Below are 21,163 nucleotides of genomic sequence, written 5' to 3' on the forward strand. Positions count from 1 at the left end.
ATATTTCCTGTTATTGCTTTTATTATTGATCCTGCAAAATTTAGTGCTCGTCGAGTTTTTCGTACCGTTGGAATAAGTTGCTGTTTTTCATAGGAAATTTGATTAAATAATCCTTCAAGTTCTCCGACTAATGTTTGTAATCTGTTACCTTATTTATAGTATCTAAAATGTATTAATGATCTCTTTTATGGTCCAAAGTAAGGTTTAAACAGTTTGATAGTTTTCCTGATGTTTTCGACGTATACTCGTTCGCCTATTTTGCATGTTATGGTTTTGATGTTTTCTTTTTGTTTTTCCTGTGTCTTTTCTTTCCGATTCTGGTCCTTTTGCTGTATATCCTTTTATAAGAGAGCTGTTCTCTTCTTGTGTCTAGAAACTTGCTGTTGGCTACACACGTAACGATTTAAGGTAGGTTTTCAGGCTCATGCAATTTCCCCAAGTTGACTTGTGCATGCCCATTTGCACAAATAAAACTGAATTGGTGTACCCATTTTAACGGTCACTTTTTGCACAAATTTGTGTACCAACACAGTTGAGATTGTCATGGTGTCAGCAAAATTCAACGATGCACTACGAAGAGGAATTATTAGCAGTAACTGATGTTTGTTTAATTAAAAAGTTGAAACTGGTAAAAAAGAGATCGAGATCAAGAAGATCGCAGAAATGTTGGATCCAAAAGAGAGACACTTACTCTCATATTAATTTAATTAAAGAATTATTAAATGAATCAAACGATTTTCGTAATTACCTGGGCATGGACGAGACAACTTACCGACATTTATTCGTTTTGATTACGCCATTTATAAAGAACAATGATACTGTCATGAAACTTTCAATTCATTTTTACAACATTGAGGTTTTTCGCTACGGGGAGAACCTATGAAGATCTCAAGTTTTCGACGTGTATTTCCAAATCCGCTCTCAGCAATATAATTCCTGGAACGTGTGTTGCCATTTACAGTGTACTAAAAAAAGAATATTTAAATGTAAGTATGTTTATTTAAATGTATATTAACTGTATACTACAATAATTATTAATCTGTATTACAAAAGTTGGATAAATATTGTGAGTCTGTTGGGGATTTACTACATTCATCTTGACTATTTCTTGAATGGGATGATGGTTGTTGATGTGGTTGAGTGTGTTGTGAAAATTGTTGTGTCTGTTGATGATAATAAGATTCCATTTGGGAATGTGGCTGTTTCTGATGTTGAGTGGATGGTTCTCTTAGTGAAGAATGCTTTGGTTGCTCATAAAATGGTACTGATTGTGAAGGTTGTGGCATTTGCTGATTATATGATGGCTCTGGTTGTAAAAATGGTTGCAAATGCAACCATTTCAAGTTCAGCAAATGCTGAAGGTGTAATGATCCTATTTGTAGATATGACTGTTGCTGCTGTAGTATGTGTAAAGTACAGAACCGATTTAGAGTTCCTAATTGTGTCTTCATGTTTTTCCGAAAAATGTAAACTCGTCGTCAACATTTGCAAGTGTTGTAAAACGTTTTTGGATTACATCTAGGACTTCATCAGATTTGTCGTTGCGCCTTTTTGCTGCTCTGGATGATGCTTGTGATATTGGGCGAAGTGTAAGTGGTTCAGATGTAACTGAATGTGGTGTGAATGGCTGAGATAAATTATCAACTTTGGAATGAAGTTCATGTATCCCAGAATTCTAAAAGAAATATGCGCATAGTAAGCTGTAGTCACGACATATATTTTTTGCAATTTCCTAAAACTACTGATTGACCTGCTTGGATGGGAATTGCATAGGAATTTCAAGAAAAATGAAATTTCCCACACTATTTAGGTGCTGTAGCCGGAAAGCGCGTACAAATTACGGCACTCCCTGGTAGTGGATCATATTATTTTAATTACAAGATAACCTTCAGTATTATTCTAATGTGTATTGCTAACTACTGGTTCATATACTACTATGTTGGAAGTAACGGTCGACTATCTGATGGAGGAGTAAACTAAATTTACCAGAACTAGAGATAGTTGTGCCAAGTGAACCACAATTAAATTATGTATTTGTGGGAGACGAAGCATTCGCAACGCGGTACCGACTTTTTAAAACCATATAATCAAAGAGAGCTTGATTCTGGCTAATCGCTTTAGAATATTCCATACGTGCATTAATTTGAAAGATAATAATATGGACAAAGTTACTTTGGCATGCTATGCGCTTCACAATTTTCTACGGAGAAATTCGAAAAATTCATATACACCCTGTGACGTATTTGACGTTGACAATATATCAACTGGTGTCATTATCTCGGGATTGCGAACAAGACCTGAAAATTTATTACACCTTGCAAGCAGCCACAATCGCCATCACAGTACCGAATCAAAAGAGGTGAGGAAAAGTTTTGAAAAATATTTCAACAGTTTCGGTGATGTACAATGTGGTGGTGTCAAATCAGAAAGTAGTTTTAATGGAGTAGATATGTCGGCTTCTTCTGCTTTAGTCGATGGTCGTGCTTCTAATCCATCATTTGGTTGTTGTTGCTATTGTCTTCTGTTTTTGAGGTGGGTGTGGGGTATGATTTCTGAAGTGGTTCCTTTGATGTTGAATGCATAATCTGGTATGATATTACGGTTGAAAAGCACTAAAAAAACTTCAATCTAACAGTTGAAGATAAGGTGAGGGGTATGGCTAGGAAGGCACAATATGATAATATCGTTTGACTCTGCAAACTCTAACATTTCGACACAGTTAACATGAGAGGTATATGCTCATCTTGTATCAAGGTATCACGCTCGTCTTTTTGTCTAATATTAAACTTATCTTTTAGTTTTGTGTTGTAAACGATTCCCAGATCAAAAGTGTTGAAACTATGTTTGATGTTATTCAAAGAATGGTGATTATGCAATAGAAATAAAATTTTGTTTTTTAAGTTGGTATGGATTGATATCTCTTATTACGTTTTTATGATGTATCTTTTCATAAACTTTTTGTAAAAATTCTATATTTTGCGCAAAGATCTTGAACTAAACCCATTTAAGATCCAGCTGGTGCAGGAATTAAAGCCACGAGACCATCATATGCATTGTTCTTTCGCCGATTGGGCTCTAGAATAGTTGGAAACTGCTCCGATGTTTTATCGCAAAATTGTGTTCAGCGATGAGATTCATTTTTGGCTTAATGTGTTTGTTAATAAACAAAATTGCCGCATATGGAGTGAAACCAATCCACAACAGACCCTACGGACTTCATTACATCCAGAAAGATGCACCGTTTGGTGTGGTTTGCACGCTGTTGGCATCATTGGACCTTATTTCTTCAAAAATGAAGCCGGAGCTCGTGTTACGGTCAATGAATATCCTTACCGCACCATAATCAATGTTTTTTTGTTTGAAAACATGAATGACGTTGATCTGGTCAAGATGTGGTTTGAACAGGACGGCGCTACGTGCCATACGGCGACCGCAACCTTCGACTTATTGAAATCAAAATTTGGCGATAAGTTTATTTCGAGAAATGGACCTGTCAATTGGCCTCCAAGATCGTGCGATTTAACACCTCTCGATTATTTCCTGTGGGGCTACGCTAAGTCATTGGTTTATGCTGATAAACCAGCAACAATTGACCCTTTGGAGGCCAACATTGTTCCTGTTATTCGTGACATACGGCCGGCAATGCGACCCAAAAGTGAACGTCCAGAATGCTCCTCGTAAAGAACAGCCGCGGTGCCCATATGCCCGAAATCATTTTCAAATGTTAATGCCATGTACTGATCTTTCGAACAAAAACATTTTTTGATTAAAATTTAATTTTTTGTGTTATTTTTTTCAATTTAAAGTTCTATCAGGCTTAAAAAAACACCCAGTATATTATTGAATGTTTCAACAAAATCTTTTTCAATCTTTCCTTACCTTCTTCCTTTATCTCACTCCTATTTATTGTATCATTTATATAATTATATTTATTAAATTCATCAATACTCAATTCTTTATTAACAATAACATTATTTTCTTCTTCAATAATATCATAATAACATATCATCATCATAATTTTTATTTTCGTCCCGTTGGTTTATATTACAAATATCCCCATACTTTTTCCTTCTTCATTCATACGATTATAAAATTCAGGTAACTGTTCACATGTTTTTTCTTAAAATGCAATATTTCTAATTTATCAATGTTATCAATACCTATTGATAAATAAAATATTATCGATTAAATAAAATTTATCGAATAAATAAAATTCCATAATGCAAGAATGTTGATTTACTTACACAATCGTAATTATTTTCTGTGAAACATGACCCATTTTCTTTTGATTTGCTGACATCAGTTCAATTTTTTAACGTTTTCTACATCTCTTTCAAAATTAAGACTTTTCCAAACGATTTCTGTTTTTAAAATCGAAATCTCAGCAGCAGTATCTATAATAGCGTTAATTTTTAAATTTTGAATTTTAATATTTATTGAAGGAATGACATTTAATTTGTTAATATCGATGTCTTTTCATTTATTACATTTTTCATTATTTATTTATTTTCGTGATTTATGTCCAGGTGTATTTGGTTGAACATTCATTGCAGTTTTTTTTATCTTGTGTGGAATTTTCAATGTTTTGTTTTTCTCTATGTCCGGTTTGGGCTCCTACTTCGTTTGATATCTTGTTCGTTTTTGTCGTCTCTGCGATAGGAAATTCTGTTTATCTGATAACCTTCTTTTCCTCGTCCATTCCCATGATTAAATTGTCGATTATTTGATTCCCAATTATAATTCTATTTTCGATTCTAATCGTTATATACATAATCTCTACCTCTGTCTTGGTTAAGACGTTCTTTTCGTTGTGTGTTAATCTCCTTAAAATTTCCATTAATTCTTCTATATTGGATACGTTTTGATAAATTATACTCTACTCTGATTATCAATCATTATAAAATGTTTTAGTAAGTTTTTAGCAATTTCGGATTCAGTTATCCCACTTATATGTTTGCATTTGTTGTAAAGATCACATGCATAGTTTTTTCTCGTTCCTAAATTTTCTCTGTACTTTCCAATGAGTAATTGGATTTTTAATTAATGCCGACGCTGCTTCCCCATGAGGCATTTCTCTCCTATTAAAGGGAATTAGGATTGATCAAAAAATATTAATAAAAATACAAATTGATTCAAATTTCTAATATAATTATATTAAAAAGAAATAAAATAAAACAAAACAAAATTATAAAACATTATCTTTACTGAGACAGGGCCACACCACCTGTGAGGAAATGAATAGACTCAACAAGGAAACTCAAAAAAGATCGTCTGGAAGAATGGCCCTGGTAACCAAAGGCCAAACTGGAACCCTAAGATGAGCCAAATGATCACTATTAAGAATAGTTACATAATATTCCGTAATACTTCTCCATTCGTGGTTTGATGTTATTGTTAATTTGTGTTAAAACATGGTGAAAACACTCCTTTGATAACCGAAATCTTTTAATAAATTCATCTCAATTTAATCTTCAATTTAAGAATTCTATCTTCTAAGAATCAATCTGAAATACAATCTTACAATTAGATGTATTTTGTAGATTGCATTTACAGTAAAGCTTCGCTAATCCGAATCAATTAAAACCAGGTCATTCAGATTATGGAAGCATGCGGATTATTGAAGTCATATTTAAATATTATCAAAAAAGTCTTATAAATACTTATTGTACTAGATAATATATGCAATACATGTTTTATACAGTTTATTTAAAAAAATCAAACAACTTTGTTTGTCGCATGCAGTCTTGTTTAAATTTCATGGCGCGTTGCCGTAGAATTTTAAGGGTTGTTACGGTGTTTAAATCGACTGCATTCTCCTCCGCCCATTGAATACATGTACTGAAGCTTTTAATAGCATTCTCATGTTTTACTTTTAATTCGTTTTCGTTTGTACCAGCGTCTTCATGGAGAGAACTGCCGTCCCTGCCGTCACTATCCAGCGAAACATGATCTTTATCACCAACAATCCAATCGTTAACTTCTGATTGCGAAGGATGATGATCATTGTTTATTTGCTGGAGCATAGCACCGATTTCTAAACTAAACGTGTTCCAACTTGTTTAAACGGCCACACAAAAAGACCGTTAATTCCAATTAGCGAATCTTCTAGCAATTCGGATTGCAAGGGACATAATGCAAATTTCACGTTTTCTAATTTTGTTCGGATTACAAGGGAATTCGGATTTGGGGGTGTTCGAATTAGCGGAGCTTTACTGTATGTGGTTTAATATTAAAAACATTACTAAAAACGCGCTCTATACTTGCATTAGAATATGGTAAAAGTAAGAGCAATGTTAACCCCTTTTTTCAAGTTGGGAAATAGTAAAAATTAGCATCATGTTTTAAATTGAATATTTCCGAACAATATTCCTTCGAATCACTTAAATTAAAATTTAATTCTATAAAATCCATTAAAACATGTCTTTGCCACTCATTATCCAAATCTTGAACGTTAAACGTAACTTAACTTTAAACTGTTGTGCAATTTTAGGGTCAAATATTTCTGATTTGAAAAATAGAATCTTCAAATTTAAATCTATTCTTAATATTAGATTTCTATACATATAAAACGACATTATTGTTTTGTAAAAAACAATAATGTCGTTTTTGTTGGTCAACATTGAAAATGTTTGCATTTCTTAGTTGTGAAAATGTCATAAAATTTGAACAAACGGTTTGAAGTAATATTTCTGTTTTCGGTTTTAATCTGTACAATAAAGGTTTATTAGACCGAAAAAGTATGTTGAAATTTGACCTACTGCATAGGAAATAAATTAAAGATAGATTTTGGTAAACGGATTTTTCATGGTTTCTAGTATTGTTTCTGTAGTAAGAGATGTATAATCCAAAACAGATTCTGTAGAACAATCTTTTAATGGATCATACTGTTCAAGTATTCTATCAACTACTTTCTTGACGGAGAGCCACCTTGTCATGGCTGGTGATAAAATCTTATGAATATCCACTTGGAAAAAGGTTTGAAATTTTTCAAACTTATTTCTTCGCAAAGGCTCCTGTTAAAATGATTTTATAAGAATTATTTAACAATTTTAAATTATAAAATTTTAATTTCGAAAACGACCTTTCTGCTGTAGCAATTGCTACAGGTAGAGCTATAAAGAGCATCAATGCCGTAGAAACATCCGGAAAACTGGAGGACACTGTAGAGTTATTATGTATTATCATTTTAAACATTTCTTTAATAGTGCTACAATTTAAAATTCGTTGGCGTAAAACTGATCTAAAAGATAAATTTTTGAAAGAAAATGTGTCATTTAAGTCATTTTCATATAATTCATTTAATTCTAAGGCTAACTCGCAATAACTTATATTTATTACAAATTTTGGATTAATGACTTTAAATTTATTAACTACAGTGTGAAATCCATGTAAAGGTGAACGCGCACCTAGCCGCATCGCACTAGCCGCACGCGACGCACGAAACGAATTTTAGAATTTTTTATATGATATCTTATGTAGTACCGCACACCTATCAGCACCGTACAGCCGCATTTTAATAAAATGCTGTGGATGTACGAATTCAATATATGAATGCGTATGACGTCATCAGAATCACTACGTTCGATGCGTACAGGGCGATTCTGATAACGTCAAGTAAGTCAACTTCAACGTAACTTGACTTTATCAAGATGGAAAGTACCCTTATTTCTCTTGTACAAAATTATGAGGAATTATATAATTTGAAACATCATAATTATAGTAATCAACAGCGACGAGATAATATTTGGGAGGAGATTGGCAACATTATGAAATTACCTGGTAGGGGAAGGTGGGGCTACTTCGTACACGTTTTACTTATTGGGACATAAAAATGAAATGAGTTATTTTTTTAAATTGACACAGATATGAATGGATAGGTAGTGTATTTGGCTTAAAAATTCGATAGTTACGTTTTAAGTATGATGTAGCACTTCAGACTTATAAGCGATTTACCAAAACATGGAAATTGTGCGAATGTACCCCACGCGTGGGGTACATTCGTACATATGGTGGGGCACATTCATTCGCAGTGGGAAACATTGGTACACAGTAAAAAATAAACACAAAAATCACCGAAAATAATAATTTATTTACTAAAAATGCACTCTTAGTAAACAGTCATAGTCATATTTGACATATTATATTTATTTGTTAATATACTTATCTCTCAATTCAGACTTTATGAGATGAATTAATAACGACATTACAGTAATCAGCCTCAAAATCAAATAGAAAACTTAAAATCTAAAAACAAAGCTTAGGCACACATTCGCATTCTAAATAATAAGAACACTTTTATTACAATAATTTATATCATATGATATAATCTAGTTAAACTTTTTATGAAAACAAAAACCTAACGACCCTCCGTCTAACGAAAAAAAAAAGCCATCTCCTTATTATGTAAGCAACAAATTATTAAAAAAGAAGAAATCAAACTTAAACATTACGCAACTATTGGATATTGTATGGCGAAAAATCTTTTCCAAAGTTAAAAATACGGGCCGTCCTCGCTGTGGCAGCAGTTTTGGATTTTGGCAGTATAAGAATGATATCTGAAATAAGAACAGATCCTTCATCTTTCGTATTTGGATACACAAAATTCCAAGAACCGGCCTTTCCCTGCTTTTTTCTTAAAAATGAGATTTTATATTCTGATGGACTATATTTTTCAACGATTTCTCCAACGTAATGTAAAACTGACTTCTTTTTATCAAATTTCACTACAACAAAACTCCCTTTCTTAATGTTGTGAATCAAAACAGGTGTTTCTGTTTCTAATTCTTCACAGATGTCTTCAACCGGAGAAGCAGAACTTTCTCTCAAGCTCATATCAGTGTTAGTCTCACTCTCAGACTCTAAATCCTTCTTTTGTTTTTTTGACTTATCAACTTCGGTCGATACTAATTTCAGCGCACGTTTCACCTCCTTCACTCTATTTTTTCGTTCTTTCTCAATTTTCTTCGTTTCTTTTGCTCGTGCAATGTCTTCAAGTCTATTTTTTTCAGGTGTGTCGGTATATATTCTTGATTTGCCAATTTTTCTTTTCTTAGCTGTTGCAGACGTAGTTTTATGTATTTTAGGATAGGGTCGGATCATCTCTGGAGTTACTATTCCTAAAGATGTCGATGGTGAAGCCATTGCGTAACTGGACGATGAACAAACTACAGGCAACACAGGAGATGCAGGTGGTGAAGTTTGCGGAGCCTCTTGAGGCGCAGCTTCATCATTGGTTGCTTCGGCATTAGTCACAGATGGTTCTGGCGCAGAGTCGTTGTGGTACACTTGCACTGGAGCAAAATCTTCGTCGCTGAAAACAAGTTTGTTGAATGGCCATATACCGGTCTTCTCGAAAGCAGCAGTAATATTCTTACCATTGAAAGACTGAAAATAGGCTAATTTAGCCAGTTTTGGAATGCTGTAGATGTTAAGAGATTTCCCTGGATGAGACACATGCCAGTCGTTGAATGCAGTTTTCAGCTTTGATTTGAATGGGCCAAAGACTCCAACATCCAACGGTTGGAGACGGTGCGTGGTATGTGGAGGGAATGACAGATAAATAATTCCATTCTCACGTGCATAATTTATTGCATCAATGGTCACGTGGCTTTCGTGATTGTCACACAGAAGTAAAATTGGGTTTTCTTTTGAGCACACCGTATGTCTCTGCATATGTTTCAGGACATCTAAAAAAATGACTGAGTTAATCCAACCGCTCTTCGTAGCCACTCCCAAACTTCCTTCTGGTGCACCATCAATGAAATGGTCCTTGTAATGCACCCTTGGAAACACAAATAAAGGTGGGATAGTATTTCCGTTTGCGCAAATAAAGCCCCCAAAGGTAACTAGCTCCCCTCTTTCAGCGGACACGAGTTGACCCACTTGTTTTTGAGTTTTTTCAGCTAAAACTCTGGGCGTATTTAATACTGTGGAAATACCAGACTCGTCAAAATTGTAAATACGATCTCCAGTAAATTTGTGCTTCTGTAAGACTTGTTCCAGGTTCTCAAAAAATTCGCCAACAGCTGACTTATTAAATCCAAATGACCTAGCTGCACTAGTATTCTCGGGTTTTCGTAAACTTAAATTGGCGTTTCGTTTACGATAGCAGGCCAACCAATCTTTACCGGCCATTTTGTTTTCATCCCAGCTGGGCGGGTATCGAAAGTTATTCAATTTTGCAAATTGGTAGGAAAGTTTCCTAATTTGTTCCAGTGTTAAACCGTAGTGCCTCTTGGAACTGATTATGATATACTCATTTAGCATATCTTCTTCTTCTTTGGTAAAAACTTGATTGGCAGTATACTTTGAGTTAAACAATCGATTAGATGTAGTAGGTTCTCCAGATTTGGCTTTACGAATTTTATTAATACGAGTTTCAAGGGTTGATGGCTTTATACCATATTTATTTGCAGACTTTCTAGTAGATAGGTTTTTATTTAGGACCTCCTTAATTGCTGATGTCATAGCCTCTTCATCCACTATACCGCTTCTGGTATTCTTCCGTTTGTAGTTGCGCACCATCTGAAAAGAATTATGATAAGCTTGCTAATTAGATTAAGATTTCGTAAGGGGTACATTCGTACAGTACGAATGTGCCCCACGTATTAGTGAACGAACGTACCCCAACCAACATAAAAGTAACATTTTATAACCTAGAAAAAAAACCATTGAGAAGATGGTAAAACTAATGAAAAACACATAAAACCAATACATTTTCAGTGATTATGACAAATAACCAAAACATCTGTGACGTTATCACGAGAGTTAAATGAGTTTAAGTTAACAAGAAAAAAATACTTACGGTGACGAAAAACACGTTGCGGCTTGCCCCGATGCCGGCGACGCTCGCACTGCCTCTTCACTCCGCGAGCCGAGTGTCCGTAAGTGTGCGCATTACGCACTCAAAGCTGAATTCTCTAGCACTATCTATAGGCTATATATAGCTAGTGTCCGAAAGTGCCCCGCGAACGAAATAGCCCCCCCTTCCCCTACGTTCGTTTATTAATTTTAAACGGTATTAGGTTTTAGTTCACCATCTTGTTTCTGACGGGAACAGAATTTGAGTATGCGATTGTATATGTAAACTAATGTTATTATAGTTATAAACTTTTTTATTTTTGTATTTACATCTAATCTTATTTCACATAGAAAGTCAAGATCGTAATAAAGCGACATTCGTCGGTAGTTTTCTGGCTTCTCTGTATATCAATGTAATTTTCCTTCTCGAACTCTTCGACGCTGCCATTCCACTGATCCAACTTCTGAACAAAAATAATTCTTGAATGCATTTCTGACTGCTAAAGCCGTGGTCCTTATGTTTTTTTCCTCTAGCTCCCCTCATGTTCTTTATTCCACGCACCAGTAACATATGTCTTCTCTTAAAAAATTATGTAAAGCACATATTGCTAGGATAATTGTTATAGTGTGATCACGAGAATATGTTCAAATTTGTCCCATATTTGAATTTTGAAATATTTTAGCATCAGAATTTTTGCCGAAAACACCAACATCTACCGCTATGAATTTTTTATTTGCATCAACTAGCGCTAGTAACACAATGCTAAAGTGTTTTTTATAGCAGAAATAATTAAAACCACTATGTTGTGGTGCTTCGATCAATATGTGTTTCCCATCAAGTGCTCCCACTGCATTTGGGAATATTTATATTTCTTCATAGGCTGTTTTTAAAAACATCTCGGGAAGCCGAGATGTTAATCCGTGATCACGGATTACCTTTAGCCAATAGTTTGTTTCCTTTCTAACATTTACTTCTGCCTGTTCGTCAATAAACGCACTTTTTTAAATTTACAAGGGAAGTGTCACAACTGTGTCTCACCGATTTCGATGCAATTTGGTACAGTCATAGAATGGGCCAAAATAAGGTTCGTACATTTTTTTATACGTGCGGTAAAAGCCCCTGGGGCGAGTTATAGGGGTTGAAAGTTTGGAGAAAAAGTACGTTTTCACTTATATTTTAAAAATGAAAAGTGCTATCAAAATTTGGTAAATTGTAACTGATATTCATTTTAAAAGAGCTTTCTTTTGATGTATCACACATATACCAGAGGGTTAAGAAGGGCGAACTACCCCTATTTTTTTGGAATTATTTAAAAACCACCCTATCGATTTTGGCGGCATTAAGTATACTTCCAGCACGTTCAAAAATATTAGTTAAGGGTTTTTTCCCATTCGCTCTAGATCATCCCCAGCGAAGTTACGGGGGTTAACATGTAACCACTTTTCGTAAGAATGATGTGATAAAATTGTCAGGTATTTTGAAAATACTTTAACAAAACCGTAAATTAGTCGCACAATAAAATGTTTAATGTAAAATAAGGCATAATACACCATTTAGGGGTGGTTGGGGTTAACCACCCCCTTAAAAATTAATTCTATCCCGGGCATTACTTGTTGATTACGGCGAAATTTGGTACTGTGTTTGTTTTATATAGTTTATTAGTTTATTTTTATTCTACATAATGTTGCCAAAAATACACCTACCAAAAAAATTTTGGCACAATATTTGTTTTTTTAGTGCCGCTTGCTAAAGGTCATTTCTCAAAATAGTTTTTTCTAGTATAAAAGAACGTGTGCCCAGTGGGTAGATTTTAGTTTCAGAGCAACTGACAGAAGCAATGGTTACAATAAACCCAATAAACGTTTTAAATTTGCTAATGACAGTTTTTACTGTTATGAATATTCCCCAGACTCCTGTAAATGAAGCAGAAGTTAGTTTAAAAGAAAATATACAGCGTATTTTAATGGAAAGTATGGAAGACTACAATATGCAAATTGAAGACGAAACTGTATTAATTTTCGATTCATCCAATGGCATCAATGACGGTCAGCAAATTATTGAAGACCAGGATACAACTGACAGGTTTGTAGAAGATACTGATGCTCATTGTCCATTGAAGGATGACATCGACTACGAGTACAAATTAGAGGCGGTAAATTACTGGACAAGTGGGAAGAAAGGTTATTTGAAACTAGAAACCGTAAAAAACAAATACCGAAAAGTAACGTCAAAGACCCAATTGCACAGATGGTCTAAATATATTGAAGAAAGAGGGACATACAAAGAAAAATTAGCAGAAATTACCGAATTTGTAATTAATCAAGCGAGAGCCGCCGTAGATAATAAATTGCCACTACATGATATTGATATACGCAGATGGGCTATACAAGCTAGAAATGAAAAGAATTTATCTCCTCAACTGTTCAAAGCATCTCATAGCTGGGTGCAACGTTTTAAGAAAGCAAATCGGTTAGTAAGCCGAAAAATAACAAAATTTCTATCCCAAAAACAAATTGGAAATGTTGATCGAGTAAAAACTTTAGCAAAAGATTTCGTTAAAGAGGCAAAGCTACAAATCCAAATATATGGACCTGAAAACACCTACAATTCGGATCAGAGCGGTTTTAACTTGGAATTCCATTCGGGAAGAACATTAAGCGATTTAGGAGTTAAAACCGTAGAAAGTGTGGTCCAGTCGGTGTCATCTACAACGCACAGTTACACAATTCAACCCGTAATATCTGCTGATGGGAAACTTCTTTCTCCACTTTTTATTGTTTTAAAAGAACCCTCTGGCAGCTTTGGACCGAGGGTAGCAAATACAATGTTTAAAGCAGACAATATATACGTTTTGGCATCAAAATCTGGAAAGTTAACTTCAGAACACATGAAAAATTGGCTCCAAAATGTATATTTTCCAAATACTGGTTCTAAATCATTATTATTATTAGATTCTTGGAGTGGCCATTGTCCTGAAGTTATTAGTGAAATAACTCCATCAGGTACTAATTTTAAACATTTATCTATACCTGCAGGGACAACAGGTCAAATACAGCCCCTAGATGTATTTGGTTTCAGAATATGGAAAAATTTTATTAGAAGATTCTCTGATCAGATTATTCTTTACCAGTATGATGTCAATTTACATCAGAGGGATAACATATTAAAATTGCAATCGTTGACGCATAACCAGTTGGCTTCCCCTCGGTTTATAAATGTTTTTAAATACGCATGGTTTGCAAGTGGCTATATAGAGGAGAGACCAGACCATTTTGAAAATCCCGTGGAAGTTTGCTTTTCGAGTGAGAAGCCAACGTGTGATATCTGTGGGGATATAGCGGTCATAACATGTGCATGGTGTAAAAAATCCTTATGTTTAAAACATTTTTTCCACGACTTTCATTTTTGCCAACACTACGTAGAATAAAAATAAATTTAATATTGAAAATTAATATAATACATAAAAAACGTCAATTAGTAATGTAGAATAAACTTCTTTGGTATATTGAACTATTTTTTTTGTCAGTTGCTTTTTAACTCATAAATAAATAAAATATCTTATTTATCTAGTAGTTTTATATTTATTATTTAAAGAAAATGAGGGTAGTTTACCTCGTGGAACATCGATAGATAGATTTTTAAAAAACAATACCACAGTTACGATGGCAGTTTTCATCTTCGAGGTATAAACAAAAAACTACCCCTAATTTGTAACCCTTATAACCATTTTCAAAAATTTTTACTTCAAATATAAAACAAACACAGTACCAAATTTCGCCGTAATCGACAAATAACGCCCGGGATAGAATTAATTTTTAAGGGGGTGGATAACCCCAACAACCCCTATATGGTGTATTATGCCTTATTTTACACTAAACATTTTATTGTGCGACTAATTTACGGTTTTGTTTAAAGTATTTTCAAAATACCTGACAATTTTATCACATCATTCTTACGAAAAGTGCTTACATGTTAACCCCCGTAACTTCGCTGGGGTTGATCTAGGGCGAATGGGAAAAAACCCTTAACTAATATTTTTGAACGCACTAGAAGTATACTTAATGCCGCCAAAATCGATAGGGTGGTTTTTAAATAATTCCAAAAAAATAGGGGTAGTTCGCCCTTTTTAACCCTCTGCTATATGTGTGACACATCAAAAGAAAGCTCTTTTAAAATGAATATCAGTTACAATTTACCAAATTTTGATAGCACTTTTCGTTTTCAAAATATAAGTGAAAACGTACTTTTTCTCCAAACTTTCAACCCCTATAACTCGCCCCAGGGGCTTTTACCGCACGTATAAAAAAATGTGCGAACCTTATTTTGGCCCATTCTATGACTGTACCAAATTGCATCGAAATCGGTGAGACACAGTTGTGACACTTCCCTTGTTAGTCGTAGACTATGCAGGCTTTAAGGTGAGTATTAACTTTTTGATGTTTCTCAATTTTTTTGATATATTTTTCCACTTTGAAACACGTTTGATCCAGTTCATCTTAAAATTCTTATCACTTCTATTGCCAAACAAGCAGCAAGCTTCACAATAACAACAGTCTAAAATTGGTGAATAACACAACCACTTTCTAAGGATTTCTGCACCACACTTTGTTTTTTTGGTATAATAAAACGTTAAAAAACATCGACCATCAGCATTTACAGGAAATGGTCTATTCGGTTTACACGAACCGTAACCTACAACAAAATTTTTTATGTACAATTGCTGAATATTTGGTGGGTAGTGAGCAATATCTATTGGATAACTTTGACCTATAATTTTACCCTGTCGATTTTTGTAGTATTAAGTACTCTTATAGTTCGTTCAAAAATGTTAATTAATTTTCGAGATTTAAATATGTACGGGATTTCTGGAATTTTGGGATTGAAATCCCGAGATTGCAATTCGTACATCGATTGCTATAGTTGTTGATTCCACTAGGTGGTTTTTCTTGTTATTAATGTTATCATTAAAGCTTTCAACACATATTATTATAACGAATAACAACGAAATGGTATAACAAGGAATAAAACATACATCGTAATAGCCACAATATATATTTTTAATAACAAAAATGTCATTTGCCATTGTTTCAAATCAAATGGAACGTAATATTCAACAAATGAATACTGTGTAGTATTTTTAAAATTAGCACAATTTTCTTCATAGAAAATATGAAATATGATAATATAAACAATCATTTTTGATATAGTTTCTATATTTTGAACAATTATTACATATTTGCGGAGGAAATAACGAATTGGTTAAAATCGCTTAATAAATCAATCATTTCGAATAAACGACACTGATTCCAAAATAGTTGAGTATTAGCAATTAAAAAAATATTGTCAAATTCCATATGAAATATAGATTTTATATAATATATATTTTAATCTAAAATAAAACATTACTATACAGATAAGAACTATATAATAATGCATAAACTCCACAAGAATAATAATATTGTATTGTGTGTATTTTCATATGATCCATTGTGAATAGTTTGTAAAATAATTTTTTTTCTTGAAGGAACATTCGACATGTGTTTTGGTGAACGACCAAATTATAATTCTTTAATGTAATTCTTGTAATTCAACTTTCATCATATGAACATCACTTTCAGAATAATATAATATAAAGCAGAAATGGGATTAATTTCACAAATGAGGATTTTCTACTGATCTGAGTAATGCATATAATGGTGATACATCTAACTTAATTGGTAAATCCACTCTACTCGAAAAATTGCACCTTGAAGAAAAAGTCAGGATTAAGTTATAATTATTGTTGTTATATATATTTTTCAATTGTTATCAAATGATTGTGGCAAAATATAATATCTTTGATGCGACATTAGTGTTCGAAACAAGTCTATGGCACTACTATAGATATATCCCAAATGTTTTGTTTTACCTGTTTGCCTTATATAACCCTATCAAACAAAGGAAGATAAGTAGATTTTTGTACTTATTAGTGTCTGATCAAATATTGATGATTTGCATCATATCTAGGGGTTTCAGATGTTAATTGATTCAGTCCGTTATACAGAACAATGACATCCAATGTATCTGTTGTGAACCATTACATCTCATGAAACGTAAAAAGTAGTTTTTACTTTGTCTTCAAATACGATGTACACAATAAGTTATTGTAATACTTTCATGAGATTTCGCATTAAACTGAGAGTTCATATATTCTTAATTTTAACAGCTGTATACCCAGTACCGCATAGATAAAGTATATATTAACTTATTGCTTATTAAAACTATATTCAAAGCAGTTTGGCTGTAGAGTATAGTTATTTAGCAAACTATATTCTTGTAAATAAACTTCAAGCATTTTTTTTTTGTTAACTGATAGTATCCAATTGTAGAAAACATAAACCTTAATAATAATAATTACTATATATTCTTAAATATTGATTGTTTTTGATTTGTTGATTTTTACTACTAAACGGTTTTCTCTTAACTTGGTTTATTGTTCTCTTATGAGAAAACGTTGCTACAAAATACAGGGTTATTATAAATGATGGAACTATTTTTAAAGGTGAATATTTATTAAAGTACAGATCCAAAATGAACAATCTTTATACCAATGGAAAGAGGAAGTTTCAAATTTTTTTTGCAATACACTATAAATGTTTAATGTATCCACCGTCCGCTGCACGGCAAACATCTATGCGGTAGCCGAACTCGTCCCACACACGAGCAAGTGTATCTACTGTTACTGAGTGCACAGCAGCTGTGATACGGTTCCACAGATCGTCCAGAGTTGTTGGTAGAGATGGAACGTAAACAGCTTCCTTAACATAACCCCATAAGAACTAGTCACATGGAGTGAGATCAGGAGATCTCAGTGGCCAAAAGTGGAGAGCCAGGTCTTCATTTCCCCTGCGACCTATCCAGCGTTGAGGAAGGGCTGCATTCAAAAAGCCTCGTATATGAAGGTGCCAATGGGGCAGAACTCCGTCCTTTTGGAAAATGAAGTCCTGTGAATCTTCCATAACTTGAGGAAACAGCCATTGTTCCAACATGTGCAGGTACGTTGTTCCAGTTACAGATCTTTCCGAAAAGAAAAATGGTCCATAAACCTTTGTACGAGATACGGCACAGAACACGTTTACTTTCGGCGAGTCTCTTTCGTGTTGCAATGTTAAATGTGGATTTTGCAAACCCCATATGCGAACATTATGTTTCTTGACTTTTGCATTAAGGTGGAAAGTCGCTTCATCACTAAAAATGATACGCTGCAGAAACGAGTCATCCTCCATCTATCCTAGCACATAACTACAAAATTCGAAACGCTTCTCTTTGTCATTATGGTTGAGAGCCTGCACAAGTTGTAATCGGTAAGGCTTGTACAGTAAACGCCGCCTCAGAACTTTCCAGACCGTTGACTGGGATATTCAAAGTTCTCTACTAGCTCTATTAGTAGACTTTGTTGGACTGCGAACAAAACTTTCTTCAATACGTCTGACATCATCCTCTGATACACAATGGCATTATTTTGCTGCTTGTGCTAAATTTTTCAGCCGAAATTTCTCTAGTGGCAGCTTCTAACGGTCTCAGTACTGGAACTACAGCAGCAACAATGCTTAACTCCAGTCCACTCAGCATAGAAGGTGCAGATTTATGTCTTATTACGATGTCATTGATATAACTCCGAAGCTTCAAAAATCTTTCCATCATGTAATAGGTGCTGTTCCACCTAGTTGGCACATCTTGTATTAATTTCTTTTCGGATGGGGTCGCTTTTCTTAGTTCGTCACTGGCTATGCAACTTTGTTTGAACCAGGTGACAATGGCCTTCATTTTCATTATAATCTCCTGCAGGTATTTATATTGAAGGACAGTTTGAACGACTAAATTTAATGTATGAGCAAAGCAGGGAATGTGCTTTCTTTTTGTAAAAGCTATATCAATAGCTTTCACCATATTAGCAGCATTATCAGGTACCACTGCGGATACTTTTTCTTTCTCGATTCCCCACTCCATACATGTATTTAGAATTTTCTCAGATATATACTCTGAAGTATGTCTGTTGTCAAGTTCATATACTCCTAATGTAATCGAATGGATTTCAGTATTAATTCCAAAGTGAGCTGTGACACCCAAAAAACTACGCATTTGCATACTATCTGACCAGATGTCAGTTGTTAAAGTAATATTCTGCACTTCTTTCAACTTATTACTGTACAATTTAGATAAACAATCATATTTTTCATCAACCCATCTGGTTATTGTACTTCTAGACGGCAGTTTGTATTGTGGAGCTACTACCTTAAACACATATGCTTAAATCCTTCATTTTCAACGATAGTGAAAGGTTGGTTGTCCTTGCAGATCATGAATAATAAGGCATTATTGAAACGTTTTGTTTTGTTTCCTTATGATGTGAAGGCACACATATCTTCAAAACTGGATGTAATTGTTTTCTGTCGCTTAATTACGTTTTCATTAGATCCGCCTTCATTATGTTCATTAATTTTTCTTTTAATTGAAAGGATGGATTCTGCCAATGCTGATTCATCAGGTTCATCCTCATCAGCCAATGATGATTTAACTTCTTTCGAAGTTGACGGTTGTTGTGAACTTTGACCAGAGGACGCAGAGGTAGAAGAAAACGGTACAGATAGTGCCTCTTCATCATTAAGTTTCACCTGTGTCTTTCCTCTTTCTTTAGTTTCTTGCTGACCAATTTCCAAGTAGGTAGCTTTGTGAATGTTTCGGATATGTCCCATCAAATTAGTTGTATTGCCAGCTGATTTAATATTTTTTTGGCAAAGTTTACACTTTGCTGTTTTTTCATCAATTTTAATAAAAACAGTCCAAACACTACTTTTTTTATTAGGAGCCATATGGGGTTCTAAAATAAGATTATGCAATATTAAAAAAACTGAAGACACATTTTTATATAAATTACTAAAACCAACAATTTCTTTACTATAACATAAAATAACAATTATAACTTTTTATTATAGGTTATACATTAATTATAACTGTTTCATTATAGGTTAAACATTGTAACTTACCAAAACTAAATTCGATTTGCGTTTGTAAATACGAGGAGAATATACGTAATATAAGATAAAAACGTAACCTATTCCTACACTTTTTTGACAGATTTTATCATTAAAGTCACCAAGAAAATAATACAAACAGTACCAACACCAACCGTAATACTGCAATAAAACCAGATCTAGTTCTTCTTTAGTTTATTCAATTTATGGCCTTTTGCATAACTGAAAGAGTTATCCATGTTGCAAGATTAATGATCAAATAAAAACCATATAGAGACTTCTAACTTGCGTTTATTTATATAAAGTCGTACTAGTTTCGGGTTACCCCATCATCAGCGACAAAGTCAATGAAGCTATAAAAGGTGCAGACTGGAAATCAAGAGAAAGTAAAGCATTTTGCTATCTGATGGATAAACAAAATGGAGATAGAGTTGAAAATACAAATGGCGACGTTAAAAATGTGGAATGTTAAAAAATTTGAAATTCGAATAAATCTTTAAGATCGTATTAAAGGTGTGTTGGTGGGATGAGATGAGGCGAGACTTTATATAAATAAACGCAAGTTAGAAGTTTTTTTATATGGTTTTTATTTTGCATAACTGGTAACAATTATCAGATTTAGTTTTAATACAAAAAGCATCAGAAATTTTTTCCTAGTCTATATTTTACACTTTCTCAGATTTTTTTTTTTTTTTTCGATGTATTGAATAAATTCATCGATGCATCGGATGTATTCGGAACAATCGGAACCATTCAATATATCGAATGGAACCGATGCATCGAAACGGAAATATCGATGTTTCCGATGCATCGATGTATAATCGCACATGCCTAGTCGTCGGCCTGTGCTTTTCCCTTTACACACACTTCCAGTTCGTTGAAATTGCGTAAACCAACGCTTAATGCTTTTTCTAGTTGGTGGTTCCATACCGAATTTTGTACGAAATGCCCGCTGCACTACAATTTGTGACTCACTTCTTGCGAACTCAAGAACGCAGAAAACCTTGTGCTCCACGGTAGCCATCTCACTCACAAGTCACAACTGAGAGTGTCAAATTCTGAAAAACAAAAAAACAATTGTTTTGACGAAAACGTACATATTTATTGTTATAAGACGAAAAGATGAATAATAAAATTATGTTTATTTGTCGCTATGGTGCGACATACCGCAATCGCCTTCTTTTCTACTTAGTATTTTTCACAGAGAGGAAACGAACGGATGATATCAGACGGTGGCAAATTGAACATTTATAATGTATTGCAAAAAAACTTTGAAATTTCCTCTTTCCATTGGTATAAAAATTGTTCATTTTGGATCTGTACTTTAATTATAATGTACTTTAATAAA

General features: G+C 33.8%; 2 protein-coding genes across 2 annotated transcripts in view; one reads left to right on the forward strand and one right to left on the reverse strand.

Annotated features, from left to right (window-relative positions):
* The window catches only part of LOC111417718 (putative nuclease HARBI1), a 351,867-nt gene that overhangs the window by 255,039 nt on the left and 75,665 nt on the right, over positions 1-21,163 (forward strand). The gene's annotated exons all lie outside the window — the stretch shown is intronic.
* LOC139431703 (uncharacterized) lies at positions 8,239-10,895 on the reverse strand. Its single transcript, XM_071199801.1, has 2 exons — positions 10,805-10,895; positions 8,239-10,524 (listed from the first exon to the last, which is right to left on the reverse strand). The coding sequence occupies exon 2, from the start codon at positions 10,522-10,524 to the stop codon at positions 8,455-8,457; it is 2,070 nt and encodes a 689-aa protein (XP_071055902.1). The 5' UTR covers positions 10,805-10,895; the 3' UTR covers positions 8,239-8,454.

This window comes from Onthophagus taurus, chromosome 11 (genome assembly GCF_036711975.1).
Source record: "Onthophagus taurus isolate NC chromosome 11, IU_Otau_3.0, whole genome shotgun sequence".
NCBI lineage: Eukaryota > Metazoa > Arthropoda > Insecta > Coleoptera > Scarabaeidae > Onthophagus > Onthophagus taurus.